Source organism: Dermacentor andersoni, chromosome 9, assembly GCF_023375885.2.
Source record: "Dermacentor andersoni chromosome 9, qqDerAnde1_hic_scaffold, whole genome shotgun sequence".
NCBI classification, from domain to species: Eukaryota; Metazoa; Arthropoda; class Arachnida; order Ixodida; family Ixodidae; genus Dermacentor; species Dermacentor andersoni.
The window spans coordinates 138344815-138364296 of NC_092822.1; the positions used below are offsets into that span (position 1 = coordinate 138344815).

The 19482-nt window shown below is 46.4% G+C and overlaps 1 protein-coding gene across 3 annotated transcripts in view; it reads right to left on the minus strand.

The window, feature by feature from the left end:
• The window catches only part of LOC126529762 (G-protein coupled receptor-associated protein LMBRD2B), a 342033-nt gene that overhangs the window by 123325 nt on the left and 199226 nt on the right, over positions 1-19482 (minus strand). For all 3 annotated transcript variants that reach the window (XM_050177266.2, XM_072284303.1, XM_050177265.3), the window contains exon 9: positions 948-1113. In XM_050177266.2, coding sequence (XP_050033223.1) covers positions 948-1113 — 166 coding nt within the window. The remainder of the gene's footprint in view (positions 1-947; positions 1114-19482) is intronic.

Consider the following 19482-nt stretch of genomic DNA (forward strand, 5'->3'; position numbering starts at 1 on the left):
TGACGGAAGGGGTGCACACGCCACCTAGTGCTCTAAGTCGTCGTCATCATCATCATCATCATCATCATCATCATCATCAGCCTGTTTACGCCCACTGCAGGGCAAAGGCCTCTCCCATACTTCTCCAACTACCCCGGTCATGTATTAATTGTGACCATGCCGTCCCTGCAAACTTTCTGCTGCCCCCTGCTACGCTTCCGTTCCCTTGGAATCCAGTCCGTAACCCTTAATGACCATCGGTTATCTTCCCTCCTCATTACATGTCCTGCCCATGCCCATTTTTTTTTCTTGATTTCAACTAAGATGTCCTCCTTCTCAACTATGAGCGCTGCATGTGTTGTGAGCTAGAGCTTCGGACCCAGCAACTTGACGAATCTCTGCTCTAGTATGTCAGGGCTATGCAAGAGCTCTATCTTCTTGCTGACACAAGCAGTGTGGTGCGAGCGGTGCGAGCTCGGGCTGGCTTGCATCACCACACTTTTGGGCCTAAGGCTATATCGCCCACCAGGACCCAACAGAGCACACAGTTTTCCGAGCGTTTCAATGGTGACAGGGCTCACTGCAATGGCAGCGGTACCTTGCTGAGCAGGACATGGCATCCAAAACCAAAACTGACCCTCAAAATTCCCCATAATGCCCTTGGTGCCATGACACTGACTTCTTTAATGTCATCCATTGAAGAGAGGCTCACGAAAGTTGCAGACCTTCATGAAGAGCAGCTTTCTGAACAGCTTCATTGGGGCTTCAGTGTAACAGTGGAAAAGCATTTGTGTACACGAGGCCACATAAAAATGCCAAGTGCAAATATACAATCAAGCCACCTGTCATGGTCAATGCACCTTCACCACAACAACAGCCACGCCAGGGATTCAAGCGTTACAACTATTCTATGGTAAAGAATGGTTCCTATCATGTGTTTGCGAGCGGCCCTTTTTTGAAGGCCTCACCTACGGTGGGTCCACACCAGGAACCTAGCAGGGTTGGCGAGCGCAATCGGCGTTCCCCACGGCCAGCCTCTGAGGTGCGTGCCACGTCCTCCAGGTACAGGGCCTGCTCCACCAGCAGTCGCCACTGGCAGCTGGTGCGGTTCTCGTGCTGCAGAGCTCGGATCACCTGCAACAGTGGACCAGTCAGGACAATGCAGACCAAGCAACCAAACATTTAAAAAAAATTATTTATTCTTCAAGTTGCAGCGTTGAAAACTTTTAGATACATATGTAATGTTAAGTGCCTACTTCAAATGTGGTGTCCATTTTTGTCTATACCATTTGGCTCTAGTTTGATGCAACTTTCCTTCAATGAATTTTATGGAAAGATTTGCAAATAAAATTGTTTTTTTACACATCTTCCCACGAAGTTAATTAAAGGAAACTTTGATAACATTATGCTTGATAAACAATGCTTCCTGAATGCACTGACAAAAGAGAATTGGTCTTCTCATTCACTAACAACAAATGATACACACAAAGCATTTCCAGTCTTTGCTCACACTGATTTCTTGGGCTGACACTGCTAGTGCCTGTCCGTGCATACTTCTGCTTGCACTGTATGCCTTATTAATGTTGACACACTTCTCTGAAAAACAAGCGCAAAGAGACCCCTTCATCTGACATTTATCTGGATTACTGACAAATTACTACAAGCAATGCACACAAAAAAGCAAAGAAAATAACAACAAACTAAAAAGCAGCCAATTAACACAAACTTAGCTACACACTACAAGGAGCATTCCCATTATCTTTCTGAAGAATTGAAAAAAGGAAAGCAACAACATAACAGAAAATACAAATCGCTATAACAAATAGAATGAGAAATGGTAAACACTTTCACAAATATCTACAAGCTTGAACAATAGCGCTATTTCTAGTATAATGCATGATAGGAAATTGTACAGTCTTACCCAGAATCTGCTATGTATTCAGCGAGTAGCAACACCTAAACCTCTGCAAATCTTCACTTATACATCTTCCGCATTCTTTTCTTCTTGTTTGAAACTACTCTAAATGGAGCCATCATCATACAGAGTTACATACAAAGTAACTAATGCTGGTCTGAATAATAAACATGCAAGCCATACAAAATTACTTGCTCGACTATTATCTGGTATTTCTTGCTTACGTTGTCAACCTATATTTAAGCATGCAATTTTTCAGCATGAGTCCAAACAAGCGAGGGTGACCTCCGTGTTCCAAAAAAAAAGGGGACCATTCCCTTATAACACATTACAGACCCACTTGTATTTTATGATTCTTTGGTAATTAAAATATTGTTTGAAACATACACAAATTTAATACTCTTACACCATGTCAATATACAGCTTTCAATAAGAGTATTCGACTGACTTGGTGCTAATATCACTCACTGATCAGCTAAAATTTGCTAATAATGAAGGGAAATATGATATTCACTCTTATACAGACTCGAGATTAAAAAGACAGGCTACTTCAAGACAGCTAAGCATTGGAGAAATGCTCAGGAATGGGGAGAAAGTAAGACATAGTTTAGCATACCAAACAGCAGTTCGTAGTGTCAAGTTTGTCTACTTCAACAATCATTTGCCAACTACGGTAGAACCTCATTCATATGCTTTGAAAAAAAAAAAAAAACGCAAGATACAGTAAAAGCTCGTTAATTCATATTCTGCAGGGATGTTACAAAAATTCAAATTATACAAAATTCGAGCCAATGAAAGTTGGAGAAAAAAATTGCCCGGTTAAGGCACATATATTGTCCTACATAGCATGAGCCCACACACTCCCTACTTCGCATTGGTGAGAACAATGTCTATAGTTCGAAGCACTGGTGCAGCCAACATAACCGGACGTGGCCAATGCAGTCCGACGTGCCTGACATCGAGATGGCTGTTGCTCCATCTGTGCGTTCGTTGCGTTGACTGCACCGAACCACAGTGCATAGTGTGGAGAAGAAAGTTGCCTACGCCACTTCGCCGACAGTCATAGACACCCGTTCAAAGACTTCAAAGCGGCACGTGGGTTGAGGATCGTTCTGCGCAAGCTCTGAAAAGAGCAGCCGACGGCGCCTGTCTAGAGGGGACAGCATTTCAGCTGGCGCAGCGCAAGTGGCATAGCGTGACTGGCTGTAAACGATGTACGGCGAAAACGTTGGGCTATAAACGCACCTTTGTGCCGCAGGAACAAGAGCTGCGCTCTAAAATGCACTCGCAAAATGCACCACAACCTGCTGCAACATCGGTCTCTGTCGTATTTTTGTGGCTGCACCGACTGCATGCTGCCGAGTTCCACTATACGTAGAGGCGGCGCCCACACAATGCTGGGATACGTGTAATAGCCACGAATCTCAAAGGCTATGCTTTTTGGTACTGCAAGTGCCAATAAGCATCATGGCAGCCACGTTTCAGACATTGCCTGGTGCCAGTTCTCGGCAGAACACTTCGCAGGGAAAGAGCATAGCATCCAAGATATAACAAAAAGATGCAAGGATGTAAAGAAAAAAAGAAACATGCAATGTTGCATCCGCATTTTTATCTTTAAGGTCTTGAGAGAGGGAGAGAAGTGACCTGCAACAGGGGCGTTAACATAGCTGGCAAGGAACAAATGCATCTCTCTCCAGTCAGGCCTAAACAAAGGGCTGCAGATGGAAAGAGCAAAGTGGCGTGGCCCACGCGGTGATGCCAGCGTAGTCGACGGGCTTTCGTGCACTAGCACTCTCCCCATCCACAATGGCGCAGAGTTCGAATGGTCGGTGGCGGTGTGCATTTCAGTGGGAATTAGCCGGATGCATTACACACTGCTTTCAATATATTGTTGGACGGACTGCGGAGGCTACTTCGAATTATGCGAAATTTCGAACTAGTGAGCTGTGAATTAATGAGCTTTTACTGTAAAACATATTGGCTGGGAAAATGTATGATCAGAAGTCACTTAAAAATTTGGCAGGCTCAACTGTAGTTGACACTTATGTAATGCAAAGCGTTGCATGAATTGCTGCAGCAGAAGACGCCGACACGCATTGATCTGGTGGGGCCCAAGATGACACGTGTTGTTTTTGTGGCTATGCCAAGCGCTTAAGTTTGCATTCCTCGTGGGTCAGCAGCTTCTAAGGGCAGAACATGGTGGGAAGTGTTAACTTGCTCACTTGGTGAGAACTGTTGGTGGCAAGAAATGCCAACGCCTGCCAAGCTTCCAAGGGACCCGAGATGCATGTTTGTGCTCTAAGACGGCGATGGGAAGCCAAAATGAAATAGAGTTGGCAGGTAACACCATGATGCCACTAGAGTGGAAGATGACGCTCACTTTGTGCCATCTGCAGCAGAGAATGGCAGCACACTTGGGTTATCCCCTCAAAGCTTGCAGCATGCTTCTAACGGCACCACACCTCACTTGTTGTGAAACAGATAGGCGAAGATGCTTATCGTAATAGGTTGGTGGCTACAGTTGTGAATGCCGACGTGCTATGACCCATGAGGAGATTTGCTGGTACCAGAATAGGGGTCTGAACCTCAAGTTTGCAGACAGACGCAAGCACCACTCCTTCCCCCAGTGGAGAGCTGTGTGCCCCATCTGATGTCGCCGGAAGCGTGAGGTACTCGTGATACTCGCAATCCTTGCAAAATGGCTCCTCGTGTCACTGCTGTTTTGCGAAGGTTTGGCAGTTGGGTAGCCAAGGTGCCTAACACTGTTGCGTTGTGAACTGCCAAAACAGTGATAAAAACGTAATGCAAACAGATAGACAGTTGGGCGAGCTGGTACAAACATGATCTTGAATGTAGCGCGAAGTGACACAGACAGATACTAGAAGCAGACAGGTAGCACTCGTTCTGTCAGCTTCTAGTCTCTGTCTGTCACTTTGCACTACACTTCAATATCAAGCGATAAAAACACCCAGGGCCTGCAGCTGCCTGTCATGTTTTAGTTTCCCAGGTAAATGGTATGAAAAGGAATGCAGGCAGGCTTGAATAACTGCCGTCCACAGAATCAAGTAAAGTCAGAATGTGAAAGTTTGCTGTTTTACTTAATGCTATTATTCGTGGCAGCGTCGTTCGTTCACTTTGTAACTGAGTTGTGACGAGAATATTGATGCAGCTCTGCTTTGACATGCTTTGAGTGACACATTGGCTGATTTGTGCGTGCACTGTGCTTTCTCATGTTTGTTTGACAGTGTGCTTTTGATTGGTAACATTCGTATAGTGGCAAGTTTCAGACAGTTGAGTGCTTTAACACAGGTGTATGATTATGTAGCCTACTGACAATATACAGACCATACTGTGTAGCACCTTGACTCCATGAGTTGGCTGATTAAAGAAACAAAGACTTGGCCAGAACTACTTTACAGGGCGAGAGATGTTTTGATAGTCACCCTGTCAAGTGAAACTCAATGCTGCATCAGCAGTGGTGCAGATGCCATGACCAAGTGTGAACTGGATTCTTCTTGTCAGCCTACTCCTAGAGCAGCTTGTTACCTGAAAGACAGCTCTTTGTGTTTGTTACCCTCCGACAAAGAAGGAGGTTTCACTGCTCTCCCTCTAAGTTTATATTGAGAGAAAGCACACAAGGCTTTGCTGTCCCGTTTTTGACATTCATAAGCAGGTCTTCCTGGCAAAAGTTAAAAGCGATGCTAAGAGGCTTTGGAACAAATTTAACCTGTCGAGGCTTGCTAAAAGCACAGGGGAGTGTAAGAACACTGCTTTAGAAATACTCTTTAGCATGTAAGCCCACAAGCTAAACTGCCCTCTAAGAGTTATTGTATCTGAAAAAGACACTTGCCAAAAGAATATAGTCCTTTTCCTGCAAGATAAGCTGAACTTTGTGGAGGTTGATAATCCCTTTAAGGTCAAGAATTCCATGGAGGTAGTCTAGTTTCCCAGTAGGCATTCTGACAAGGGTCCAAACACCCTTTCTGTTATCAAGAATCTTGCTAAAGTGCACTGATGCAAGCATCGACAAGTTTGGGTCCATCGCATTTCAGAATGCAACAGGCGTTCCAGTTGCAAGCTTTCTGCAGCTAATTTCACTTTACCTAGGTTCCACTTATTTACAAAGAGATGGGTGCTTCTACCTACACAAAAGCGGCGTCTGTATTGGATCCTGCCTAGCCCCCGTCTTAAGTGAATTATTTTTAAGCCAGGCTGACACACGCCTTGACAATAGGCTACAATAGCGCTCGTCCTGTCTCCTTCTAGTCTGTGTCCGTGTCACTTCGTGCTGCAATCAAAGATCAGGTTTGAAGGCTCTAATGTTCTTAAAGTTATGGGTTTGTCGATGACTTTTAGTATTTCTTGACAAAAGCCCGATTGGCTCAAAACTTGACAATCTTTGACAAATTTGACAAACTTTGACAATCTTTCATCAGAGTTTAGAACCATTGTGCGTGACTCACGAACTTCCATTAAATGAATCCATTAAGTTTTTAGATTTAAATATTGCTGTTCATAAAGAGCAAAGGTGCTGGGGCTACTAGTCAAGATCAAGCAACACCATTCTGCCTTATGTGTCGGCTAATTCGAAGCTACTCAAAAGAAGCCTCACCTCGCAGGAAGACTGTTTAATTCTTTTTACCTTCTGCCTCAGCCACCAAAGCTAAAATGTGGTTCGGGTAGCCAGAAGCCTTCAGGCGATCAACTTGCTCTGAAAACTTGCTCTGTGCTTTTCAGAGCAAGTTGGTCGCCTAAAGACTTCTGGCTACCCGAACCACATTTTAGCTTTGGTGGCTGAGGCAGAAGGTAAGAAGAATTAAACAGTCTTCCTGCCAGCAGCGACACGAAGAACCAAAGAAGAAAGAAAGAGTAGTGATAATTCCATACTGACGTGCGTACTTTGCTTTATCGGGCGACCACGTTTCGCCGCCTAACAAATCTTATCGCACAGCGCGGGACGCGCCTGCATGTATCCGAAGTTTCTGGAAAGTTATCGATGCTTCTATCCGCTGTATGCTGTCGCCGAACCTTGTGTTATCTGATTTCATCACGTGGCACGAATGGTGTAGAACTTTGTGGAAGGCACGCGGGTCCCAACAATTAGTCTGGAACATTCGATGACTGCTGTATAAAAGCCGACGCGCTGGACTCGCTGATCAGATTTTTCGACGATCACCGACTGTGTTCACCGCTCTCGTTGTGCTATAAGTGTAGCCTGTTATTGTGGGCACGGGTTCGCCCAATAAAATCTAGTTTTGCCTTTCACAGTATTGCTACTGTGTTCTTAAGGTCACCACCACGTGACATCTGGTGGAGGTGCTTGTGTGTTCATGTACCGAACGCCCCCGCAAAGCCGCGATCCAAGCCCGAAGCCCGAGGACAAAACCGACATCGCCCAAGACCAGCGTGCTAGCCACAAGCTCCAAGGACTGCCCCCAGAGCACGGACTTCTACCTGAGACGACAAAGAAGATCGTGGTCAAGACAACCCCAATGGCTGCCCCAGCGTCTCCCATTATCCTACAACAACCTCGAGACCCACCGACCTTCCATGGAGCAGCGACTGAAGACCCGGAATCCTGGCTGGAGACCTACGAACGAATCGCGACATTCAACAACTGGGACTCCGACGACAAGCTGCGGCATGTCTACTTTGCCTTAGAAGACGCCGCCAGAACATGGTTTGAGAACAGGGAGTCGACCTTGACAACGTGGGACCTGTTCCGTAGCGGCTTAATGCGCACCTTTACAAGTGTCGTGCGCAAGGAAAGGGCAGAAGCTATGCTGGACGCCCGAGTGCAGCTACCAAATAGAACGTTGCCATCTTTACGGAAGAAATGAGCCATCTGTTCCGCCACGCCGACCCGAATATGGCCGAGGAAAAAAAAGTTCGCCTACTCATGCGTGGTGTGAAGGAAGAACTTTTCGGCACAATGGTACGAAGCCCACCGACGACCGTAGCAGAGTTCCTTCGCGAGGCCACCGGCATTGAGAAGACACTCGAAATGCGGAAACGGCAATTCAACCACCGCACGAAGTCTACAAATTATGCAGGAATTCAACCACTGGCCACCAACAATCTGCGCGAGACTATCAGAGCTGTCGTACAGGAAGAGCTGCAGAAGTTGTATCCGAGGTCGCACCTTCAAGGGGCCTCAATCGCAGAAATCGTCAAAGATGAGGTTCAGCGATCCCTTGGAGTTCCTGAGGCACAACCAGAATCACTGCAGCCAGAAGCAATGACCTACGCCGCGGCCGTGGCCCGCCGTCAAGGCCCCCCTGCACGACCGCGCCAGGGTCCTGCAACGCCGCAATTCTGTCGTCCGCCGCCGCCGCCAGCGTGCCCACCTGTCGCCCAGCGCATCTACGCGAGGAAGACGGACATTTGGTGAGCCCCCGACCACCGCCCGCTCTGCTATCACTGTGGAGAAGCCGGCCATGTGTACCGCCGATGCCCATACCGCGACTTGGGACTGAGAGGGTTCGCCGTCAACGCGCCACGTCCACAGCTTGGGGAGCGCCCACGTGACATTGCCGATTACCTAGCCGCCACTGAGTGGAACTCTCGACGACCGTCCCGTTCACCGTCACCAGGCCGCTACCTGTCACCGCAGCGCTGACCATACACTTGTCCAGCCCGGGGCCGCTCTGCGAGCCCATATCTGGAAAACTAAAAGCAGCAACCGATGGAGGTGCTGTTGCTGGTGTCGAGACCGGCGCCTACACGCATGCGCGTCCCTCCGAGACTGCAAGCGTGCATGCTTCCACGCTTCCTCCTTGCGCGCCGGCGACATCCGAATGCAGCCGCGAGCTTCCCCTCTTGCGATTGGCGCTGTGGCGGCTTCGACGGGCACAACTATGTGAAGCCTGTTTAGAAGCTTGCGCGTGCCGCTGCGGCCGCTTTTTGTCGAGTCACGAGCGCTGACGCATAGGGCCCAGGGGTGAACACAAGTATCTTTCTTTCTGCGCTGCACCTTTTCGTTGCCAGTCTTCGTCGTTTCTTTCTTTATACGAACAGGACGTTCTCCCGCAGAAGAGCGTGGCAGAAAAGGCGCTCTATAGAAGCAGACAGGCAAGACGAAAATTAACTCTGGATTTCTATTGTATAAACGAAGTTTTGCCCGTTGAAGCCACCACAGCGCCAATCGCAAAAGGGGCACCTCGCGGTTGCATTCGGATACCGCCGGTGCGCAAGGAAAAACCGCAGAAACATGCACACTTGCAGTCTCGGAGGGACGCGCATGCGTGATTGCGTTGGTCTCGACACCAGGGGTTCCCCGCTAGCGGGGGAGGAGGGTCGTTTCGCCACGCACTCACGCACCCCGCAATATTTTGTGAGTGAGTGTACGTACGTAAGCTTACAGCACCAACTTTTAATTCGGAGTGAATAAGGCACACACCACGAGTGATTTGTATGCGGAGGGTAACACACGTGGCGGTGGTATAGAAAAAGAAAGGGGGGGGGGGGAGCGGAGGGCGGCGGGGATTGCTGAGACAGGTGCTCGAAAGCATTTCCACGCATGTTTTGTCGGTGTACTCGATGAAGTAAATGCCTCATTAAAGAAATTGTGACGAAATGTTGGCATGTGCGTAGTGGCGAGTTTAAAATGTGTCAGAGTAAATCCGAAAAGAACCGAAGTGTACCATGTGTAAAAAATGTGTGAAAACTACAGCTGCAAGCTTATGTTATGCAGCATTGTCCAATGTCGAGATATTGTTCTTATGAATGTAGCACCCATCGCCTTTGTACAAATATGTTCTGGCTTTGGCGCACTATCATCGAGGCATTGATCGAGGTTAATAAAACTGTACCCGCAACAAATGCGTCGCCCTGGTTTCAGTTTTTGCTGCCGTTCGTGATAATAAACCGTTTGTAAATTGTACTTTTTGTTGGCAATTTTTTGGACTAGAAACGAAAACAACTGGCAATTAAAATAAGCAATACGTAAAATGTTTTAAACGAGAAACTGTTTCAACATTCTTAAAATAACTCTAACATTCTATAGAGTCACTGGAAAAATTTTCTAGTGACTCTAACATTCTGGGGCTCTAAGCGCCATCTGTTTCCGGTAGTCAAAATGTGTCATGGCGGCTTCCTGTCAATAGGATGTGAGCGTAGCAAGGGAGCTTCAATGGTACATCTAAGCTTTCTTGGTTATCCCAAGCTGTTCCTTATCCTTCCGCGTAATAACTCTTTCTTGTACCCAATAGAATACCGAATAGAGATCGTATAGAAGCTCAGAGGCTGCACCTGTCATTCACATAGACAGGTAAGGTAGCTGTTCGCAACCACTTTCAACTCATCTGGGGCTTACATAATTTTTTTGTGTTATTTATGCATGATTAGACATCATTTTTCACGCCGCTTGAAGTCCTTGCTGAAAGTATGCTTTAAATGCACTGCACGCCTTAAATTGACACCCATCTGTAACGTGTTTGAGCCGTTATTTATAGCCCATATTTTGCGGACTACGATTTTAACCTCATGCGCACTACTGCCCCTTTGTTCTGTAGCACTCGCGATATCAATGTTTTTAGATCCAGAAGGCTGCTTCCGCATGAAAAAAGAGACTCGCCGTGTTAGATTGTACACATGGAGAGCGAACGCTGTGGCACGCTCTTTAAATTGGCCGACTGTTGCAAGTGCTGGCATCATTGCCGTCGCCGAAGTGTATATACAGGCACACTATAATAGAGACATACGTATTTACAGTGCCAAATTAACAATTTGGTGTTTCGTCCCTTGGTGCTCTCCTACTCGGCCTGACAGGCAGGTGTCACGCAGTGCGTTGCACTGAAAGCGCATGAGCATACAGCGAAATCTACGCGAACGTTTTTATAGACAAATGCTCGAAGATTTCTATCACCAGCTGCCCCTTGAAAGTGCGTTTAGCTAGCAAGCCAGCACTAGTGTCTGTGCTTTCAAGCATACACTTGATAATACGAAGATAATGAGACAAAGTGTACACATATGAATGACAGATTCAATATTTCTTGACACTCGTAAATCCTCAAACCTGCCAGTTCTTGGTTAGTGCGTGAAAAAGTGGAATTTTGTGTTGTTTGAAAGCAGACATTGGTTCATCCAAACGTGGCTTTGCGTAGGCCGTCGCATTGTATGAATAAATTATCAAATGCATGGGCATTGGAGCAGTGAGGCGATGTAGCTGAAAAATGCACCTTTTTTCTCTTTTCACTTTGCCTCATGCTATTCTGTCTCAAGTTTAGCCATTGTCAAAGCAGCAATTTTGACTGGCACAACAACGCTCATCTGAATGGCAACTGTCAATGTCGTAAGTTGTCATTGCTCCTTTCAGCACATATATTACATGGCCTTTGACTTCTTCATCATCATCATCAGCCTGGTTACGCCCACTGCAGGGCAAAGGCCTCTCCCATACTTCTCCAACTACCCCGGTCATGTATTAATTGTGACCATGCCGTCCCTGCAAACTTTCTGCTGCCCCCTGCTACGCTTCCGTTCCCTTGGAATCTAGTCCGTAACCCTTGATGACCATCGGTTATCTTCCCTCCTCATTACATGTCCTGCCCATGCCCATTTTTTTTCCTTGATTTCAACTAAGATGTCATTAACTCGCATTTGTTCCCTCACCCCATCTGCTCTTTTCTTATCCCTTAACGTTACACCCATCATTCTTCTTTCCATAGCTCGTTGCGTCGTCCTCAATTTAAGTAGAACCCTTTTCGTGAGCCTCCAGGTTTCTGCCCTGTACGTGAGTACTGGTAAGACACAGCTGTTATACACTTTTCTCTTGAGGGATAATGGCAACCTGCTGTTCATGATCTGAGAATGTCTGCCAAACGCACCCCAGCCCATTCTTATCCTTCTGATTATTTCAGTCTCATGATCCGGATCCGCGATCACTACCTGCCCTAAGTAGATGTATTCCCTTACCACTTCCAGTACCTCGCAACCTATCGTAAACTGCTGTTCTCTACCGAGACTGTTAAACATTAGTTTTCTGCAGATTAATTTTTAGATCCACCCTTCTGCTTTGCCTCTCCAGATCAGTAAGCATGCATTGCAATTGGTCCCCTGAGTTACTAAGCAAGGCAATATCATCAGCAAATCGCAAGTTACTAAAGTATTCTCCATTAACTCTTATCCCCGATTCTTCCCAATCCAGGTCTTTGAATACCTCCTGTAAACACGCTGTGAATAGCATTGAAGCGATCGTATCTCCCTGCCTGAATCCTTTCTTTATAGGGATTTTGTTGCTTTCTTTATGGAGGACCACGGTGGCTGTGAAGCCGCTATAGATATCTTTCAGTATTTTTACATACGGCTCGTCTACACCTTGATTCCGCAATGCCTCCACGACTGCCGAGATTTCAACTGAATCAAACGCTTTCTCATAATCAATGAAAGCTATATATAACGGTTGGTTATATCCCGCACATTTCTCTATTTCCTGATTGATAGTGTGAATATGGTCTATTGTTGAGTAGCCTTTACGGAATCCTGCTTGGTCCATTGGTTGACAGAAGTCTAAGGTGTTCCTGATTCTATTTGCGATTACCTTAGTAAATACTTTGTAGGCAACGGACAGTAAACTGATCGGTCTATAATTTTTCAAGTCTTTGGCATCCCCTTTCATATGGATTAGGATTATGTTAGCGTTTTTCCAAGATTCCGGTACGCACGAAGTCATGAGGCATTGCATATACAGGGTGGCCAGTTTCTCTAGAACAATCTGCCCACCATCCTTCAACAAATCTGCTGTTACCTGATCCTCCCCAGCTGCCTTCCCCCTTTGCATAGCTCCCAAGGCTTTCTTTACTTCTTCCGGTGTTACCTGTGGGATTTCGAATTCCTCTAGACTATTCTCTCTTCCATTATTGTCGTGGGTACCACTGGTACTGTATAAATCTCTATAGAACTCCTCTGCCACTTGAACTATCTCATCCATATTAGTAATGATATTGCCGGCTTTGTCTCTTAACGCATACATCTGATTCTTGCCAATTCCTAGTTTCTTCACTGCTTTTAGGCTTCCTCCGTTCCTGAGAGCATGTTCAATTTTATCCATATTATACTTCCTTATGTCAGCTGTCTTACGCTTGTTGATTAACTTCGAAAGTTCTGCCAGTTCTACTCTAGCTGTAGGGTTAGAGGCTCTCATAGATTGGCGTTACTTGATCAAATCTTTCGTCTCCTGCGATAGCTTACTGGTATCCTGTCTAACGGAGTTACCACCAACTTCTATTGCACACTCCTTAATGATGCCCACAAGATTGTCGTTCATTGCTTCAACACTAAGGTCCTCTTCTTGAGATATGCCAAATCTTGAGTTCTTGAGTCATGCCAAATACTTTTGCAGAACAACTGAAATGTGGGCAAGTTCATTCGGATTCATGATTACGGCAGATTTGAACCCAACACTGTGTAACACTACTACACAGACTGGCATTTCGGGTAGTCGAGACAAGATGCTTATTAAAACCTCTTTGAGATTTGGCAAACTGTTAGCTAGGTGGGATAAAGTAATTGTGATTCAGAATGGTAGCCTCAACATTGAGCACAAGGCAAGAGGTGAGTTTTTTTATTGTGATCATTTTCTACAAGCATGCACATTAGCCTTACAGTAGTACGAGCATCCTTGTGTAGCACATCCTTCCCTGTATAAAAAGGGTCATGTTGCTTATTGCTTAGTTGGTGTTATGCATTGTCCACTTCTATGGTGTTGATGGCCAGGATCTCTACAAAACGGAACCTCTTTGGTACAGTCTTGTGGCTGCTTGTGTTCTCCGTTAGCCAGAGGCATGAAGGGGGGTTCAGGGTCACTGACCAAGTCTGATGTACAACTCAATGTTTTGGAACTGCATACAGGTTCCTTGTTCGCCGAGTTGGACAGGAAATCGTCGTCACTTATGTAGCCAGCATGTGACGTAACGAACATGCGTAAATGTCAGGCATAGTCCCTGGTGTCCGGTTCATCGTAGCTGGCGTCGATTGAATGATTAGCGATTCTAGCAGCTGCCGGGATGACATGTTCTTTTCTTTCGCAACAACAGTGGCATTGTCCCAGTCAATCTTGTGACTATGTTTCTGCGCATGCTCGGCAAATAATAGTCGTGTGACTATTATTTGTTAGATCACGTTTTTTTTTTCGTTTCCGTGCTTGACCAGACAAACTTCCATCGAACCCTTGAGCCAGAGGCAGTGGCACTGGTTGTGTCCTGTTTGAGATGAATGGTCCTTTTGTCCGTGTCTATCCACTATGACCTGGGCTTATCTCTTGGCTGCTGAAATGTGCCGGCATTTTCCAGGTCAACTACTCGGACATTAATGTCTGCATACAAATTGGGTAGATCTTGCATGCCATGCCCAACATCAGAGTAAGTTTTCTGTTTCTGCCAGCACTTTTGCTCATGCACTTTCATTTTCCTCCGGTCCGGGAGTTGTGGAAAGAAGCTGTCTGCAGTAGCTGGAAGTGTAGTCTTAAGCCTTCGGCACGTAAGCATTTGCACTAGCGAGGAGCTATTTTTTAGAAGGCTCAGTCTATAATCGTGTGTCTTGTAGGCATCACCTGACGTCTCAAGGGAGTTCTTGGATAAGTTTACAGTGGCTTCTGTGAGATGATTGCGCTGTTGGTAGTGTGGACTGCATGCCATTTGTTGAAATTCTTATGAATTCTGCGAACAGCGAGCTGCGCCCTTTTGCAAGCTACAGTTTGTTGCCGTTCACGACCACTACACTATTGCACGCCTTGTGAAAACAATGACGCATTGAGTCGCAACCACAGGTCCTGTCAAACTAGCCAGTACTAGCTCAGGATACCCTTACTAGTATTTTGTGATGATGAGCCACCGCACCCCACCAATAGAAAATATGTCCATGGTGAACTGCTGTAACAGCTTTTCTCAGAATCCCAGTTGCAGGAGTGTCATCCTTCTCTTAGCCCTGTGGTGCTAGCATGTATGACATGACTTGAAGACGTTTGCTGTTTGTATATATTTATGATGCAGTACTTTGTTGTCTTGCCAGACATTTATTGATTCCAAAGTGGCCTTCAAGTGAGAAGTGCTGGGTGGGTAAGCTCCTGTAGCTTCTTGGGCGTAATGGTTTTGTTGCCAAAATATCAACATGTCTTGGACTACATCGTCCTTGTGAAGCCAGAATTCTTTCAGACTTTGCAACACCTTGTCCAGCTCTTTCGAGGGAAGATGCGAAGTTGGCAGCAGCATTAATCTAGTGCTTGTTCTTTCTTCAGTTCTTGTAAAGAAGGTGGGGAGAGGCAGCATGCATAGCCTTCAATCTTGGTAGGTCCTTCTGGTGCCTGTTATTCTCCTTCACATGAGAACTTGACAGTGTATCAGCTGTGGGAAAGTCTTTGCCTAAGATGTACATTATGCCTCATAATGACGATCATGCATGCATTTTATGATTTGGGAAACAGATTGTTGCCCCATTTATAGAATTTATCTCAAGCTTGCAAGAAAGAAAGCACTTCTATTTATATCTAGGCATAGCCAGGCGTTCTGTCTCTGCAAAATATCTTGAGGCGTATCTAGTAACATGTTGCCCATCGTCTTGCTTTTGGCTGAGCACTGCAACTAGACCACAGCACAAAGCATTAGCTGTGATTAGCAGCTGGTTTCTCATTTTGAGGAGCACCAGCCAAGCACTGGATCTGAAGAAAGTATTTCTTTCCATTTTGAGAATTCTTGAACCTGTGTGGGTTCTAGATAAACCATGCTTTGAAAACAGCATGCTGGACAATGGGTGTAGTGTTTGTCATGTTAGGAGCGAATAAACCTAGATAGGTGGTCATGCCCATTAGCAGCTGTAGTTCTAGAGGATAGTCTTGGCATGTCTGTGACAGCTTTGAGCTTGTTTTCGTTGATGATATGCCCCAAGTAGGATATTATTGTGATGCCAAACTTACATTTCTCTTTGTTGATGGCAGCTCTTGCACAGTGGGTGCCCTCAAATGTACTGCAGAGTTCGTTGTGTTGCTGTTAAGTTGAGCACCAACTGATAACCTCGACCATATGACAAGCAACACATGATAAGTTCTGGATGAATATCATTCATATACCATTGTATTTGATCTGGGGCACACCAGATACCAAATCGCATGAGCAGTTAAAGTGAAACCAACGGAATGGTGCTGTAAAGGTGGTCAAAAACTTTCCGTCATTTCTCAGGGATTTGCCAAAACCCTGAATTTGGGCATAAATTTTTCATACACCAAGCTGTGACTCGTAGTATCTGAAGGGTATGCTCTACTGCAGGAATTGGATATGATGCTCATAGAACTTGCTTGTTCAGTTTTTGTGTAATCCATAAAAATTTGGAGTGCTCCTGATGGCTTCGTCACCACTACCATAAGCGTGCACCAAGGAGTTGGCTCTGTCATAGCTGTCGTAAAACCAATCTTAAACCTGGAGAAGTTTGGCTTTCGACTTCTATAAAAGTAGCCACACAAAACAGTGAAATATTAGTTCAAAGGACACAGGCTTGAGTTTCAACATTGTCATGCAAGCTGCACAAAGTATTTGAGGATGCGGCTTTGAATCTCCTCAACCATTAACATTCTCAATCTGTAAGCGCTTGACTTCACCTTCACAATCACCTCTGTGACCTAGTTAGCAAATTTATTTAGAAATAGCAGCATTCTGCCTGATACACGAGATGGAACTTGATGTTGTGCTAGTCGCCTTACACACTGACCACAGTAACTTGGAGATCACCACCTTCTTGAAATGTCATGAATCACATTGTTTTCAGGGTGAGACAAGAAATCGTGTCTAATAATCATCTGTGACAAAAAAGAAATAACTAATGCCTGTGGCAAGGTGCCATTCCAGTGGTTGAGTTCCTCCGGGAGGTAGGGGGTGATACGAGTGAGAACCCTCAAAAGCCGATTATGGCCTTAGCCAAGCAGCCCCAGGTGACATAGTAAAGGTTTTTGGGCACAATGTCATTAGGCACCACCCTATATAATTTATTTGCTTCCACAATACCTGCATGGCTCACGAGTGTCCGGTGGTAAATTTTTGAAGCCAGATCAACCTCGATGTAGCATCCCTAGTTCCAAATACTTCAATCTGTATGCCACTATGTATGGCGGGGGTTACTGGGAAGGAGACTAACGAACAGCTACACATAGATAAAAACTCCCTAAAGGCTGTTATTGTGGAAGCACTGCCCAACATCAACACACGCTATATGATACAAGAATGTTGCTACTATCAAAAATGAATTCAGTCAGTAATTGAAGATGAAGGTGGTTTTACTCAATAGCCTTATAAAAAATGGTAAAAGAAAGCTAATAAATTTGGAACTCATGTTTCGAATCTTGTCTGGAAAAAAAATCATGTCTTCAAGTATCTCACGCAGCCGGTAATTCTGTTCTACTTCTTCATGACCTTCAGGTATGCTAGAGAAGTCTTTCTCGTCATTGGGCTCCAAAATGTAGTTGAGCAAAAGGAGTAGACCTAGGTGGCTGACAGGATGGTGCATAGAAGAAAAAAGCATGCAAACATCTTCAACACTGTAATGAGCATTAACTGTTGGGGATGAAACATGAAAAACCCTAAGGAAAACATTTAGGATTGGTGGAAATGTAGAAAATACACAGAGACTAAAGACAGTGAAGGAAAATGAAAAATGTTTGTGTAAGCTTCTTCAGCAGTGCGTTTCTTGCCTGTAGACAACACCAGGTAGAACTTGGAAAGCGACCTTCACCCCGAGTCGACATCAATTCTGCGTGCAATTTGTGCCTATTGACACAAAGATGTGGGGCTCCCGCACCGCAGAACGGCGCGCGCGACGGTTGGCGCCACGAAAGACGATGAAGTGCGTAAGCTGCACGCTCTTGTTCTGGCCCGCTATTAAAGAGAAGCGTATATTTTGCAAGACTCCATCTCCAATCTACGTTACATTTTTTTGGTGGAAGTGCAGGGTACATGCTACCACTCCCAGATTGAACACCGTCTACAAGCCCAGTACGAAGTCCGGTCAAGCTGACTACTGTGCAGGTACAGACAAGCTGCCGACTTCAAGGACTGCCGCCTGAGCATGAGCCTCCACGCAATCAAGTCAGAAGGTTGAATACATCGGTTCCATCTTCCTCGACCGCGCTGACCGACGTCGTCCTCATCCAGCCACGAATGCCCACGTCCTTCCATGGGGACACCTTTGAGGATGTAGAGGACTGGCTCGATCACTTTGAGTGTGTTGCAAAATTCAACGGCTGGACTCCAGAGTGCAAGCTATGCAGCGCCTACTTTTCCCTCGAGAACTATGCGCGGACATGGTTTGAGAACCGTGAGGCGGCCTTATCGACCTGGGATGAATTCCGACGCCAGCTAATCAGCACATACGCCAGCCTTAATCACAAGGAGCGAGCTGAATCTGCAATTCAGGCGAGAGTACAGCAGCCGGACGAAAGCGTCGCATTGTTTGTCGAAGGTATGAGCCGACTCTTCTGACGCGCGGATCCATCCATGCCGGAAGAAAAGAAGCTTAGGAACTTGATGCGCAGTGTCAAGCAAGAGTTATTCGGTGCCCTAATATGCAACTCACCAAAGATAGTTGCAGAGTTTCTCGCGGAAGCCATATCAATGGAAAAGGCACTGCAGCAGCGAACAAGGCAGAACCGCGAAGTGTCGACTCTATCGCATGACTCTCTCGCTATACCCCTGGACAATACCGACGCCTTGCGTGAGCTCATTAGGCTTATCGTTCAAGAGTAGCTTCAAAATCTTCAGGTGGCTCCAGCATCGGTACAGTGGCTCGCTCTGGCTGAGGTCGTCTGGGAGGAAATCAGGCAAGCAGTCCAAGTCCCAGAGTGAAGCGAGACACTACAGCACGAGGTACGGCAGCCACAACCTCGCATGTTGTATGTGGAAGCTGCGCGAAGTTCGTTGTCCCCGATTTTTCGCTATGTGAGCAACGTCCTGGACTTTCATGGTGTGTGCGCCATTGAACAAGCCCCTGGCGACTTCAGGCCTCACCGCACGCCATTCATGGCTGATACACAACCACCCCGCAAGAGCGACGTATGGCGAACCGCAGACCGGAGGCCCTTGTGTTTTCATTGCGGTGAAGCTGGTCACCTCTACCAGGCGTGTCCCTACCGTCGAGCTGGGCTCCGTGAATTTTCACTGAATGCACCGTGCCCGCGCAATGGTGAACGTGCCCTGGAGATTGAAGCATACCTCGCGGACGCCGTGACCTCGTTTGCCCCACGATTCCAGGAACCCTGGTCACCGTCACCGGCCCGAAAGAGGTCTTCCAGCCCCCTATTCACGCCAAGAGCAACGAGGCATCGCTCACTCAGCCCAGCCTCCCGGGAAAACTGAGTCCAGCGACCTGCGGAGGTGAGGTCCCTGACGTTGCGAACACTGAAGATCCTCCACTACGACGACCGCGATATGACGTAATTGAGACGCAGTGTAGTTCCGTGTCAGTATCCTGCGACGTACCAGTTACCATAGATGACTACGAAGTCATGGCGGGTGCGGACACATCTGTTATGAGCCAGAATCTCACGCGTATACTAAAAAAAGTTTCGACGCAATGGACCGGAACTCAGATTCGTACTGCAGGAGGGTATC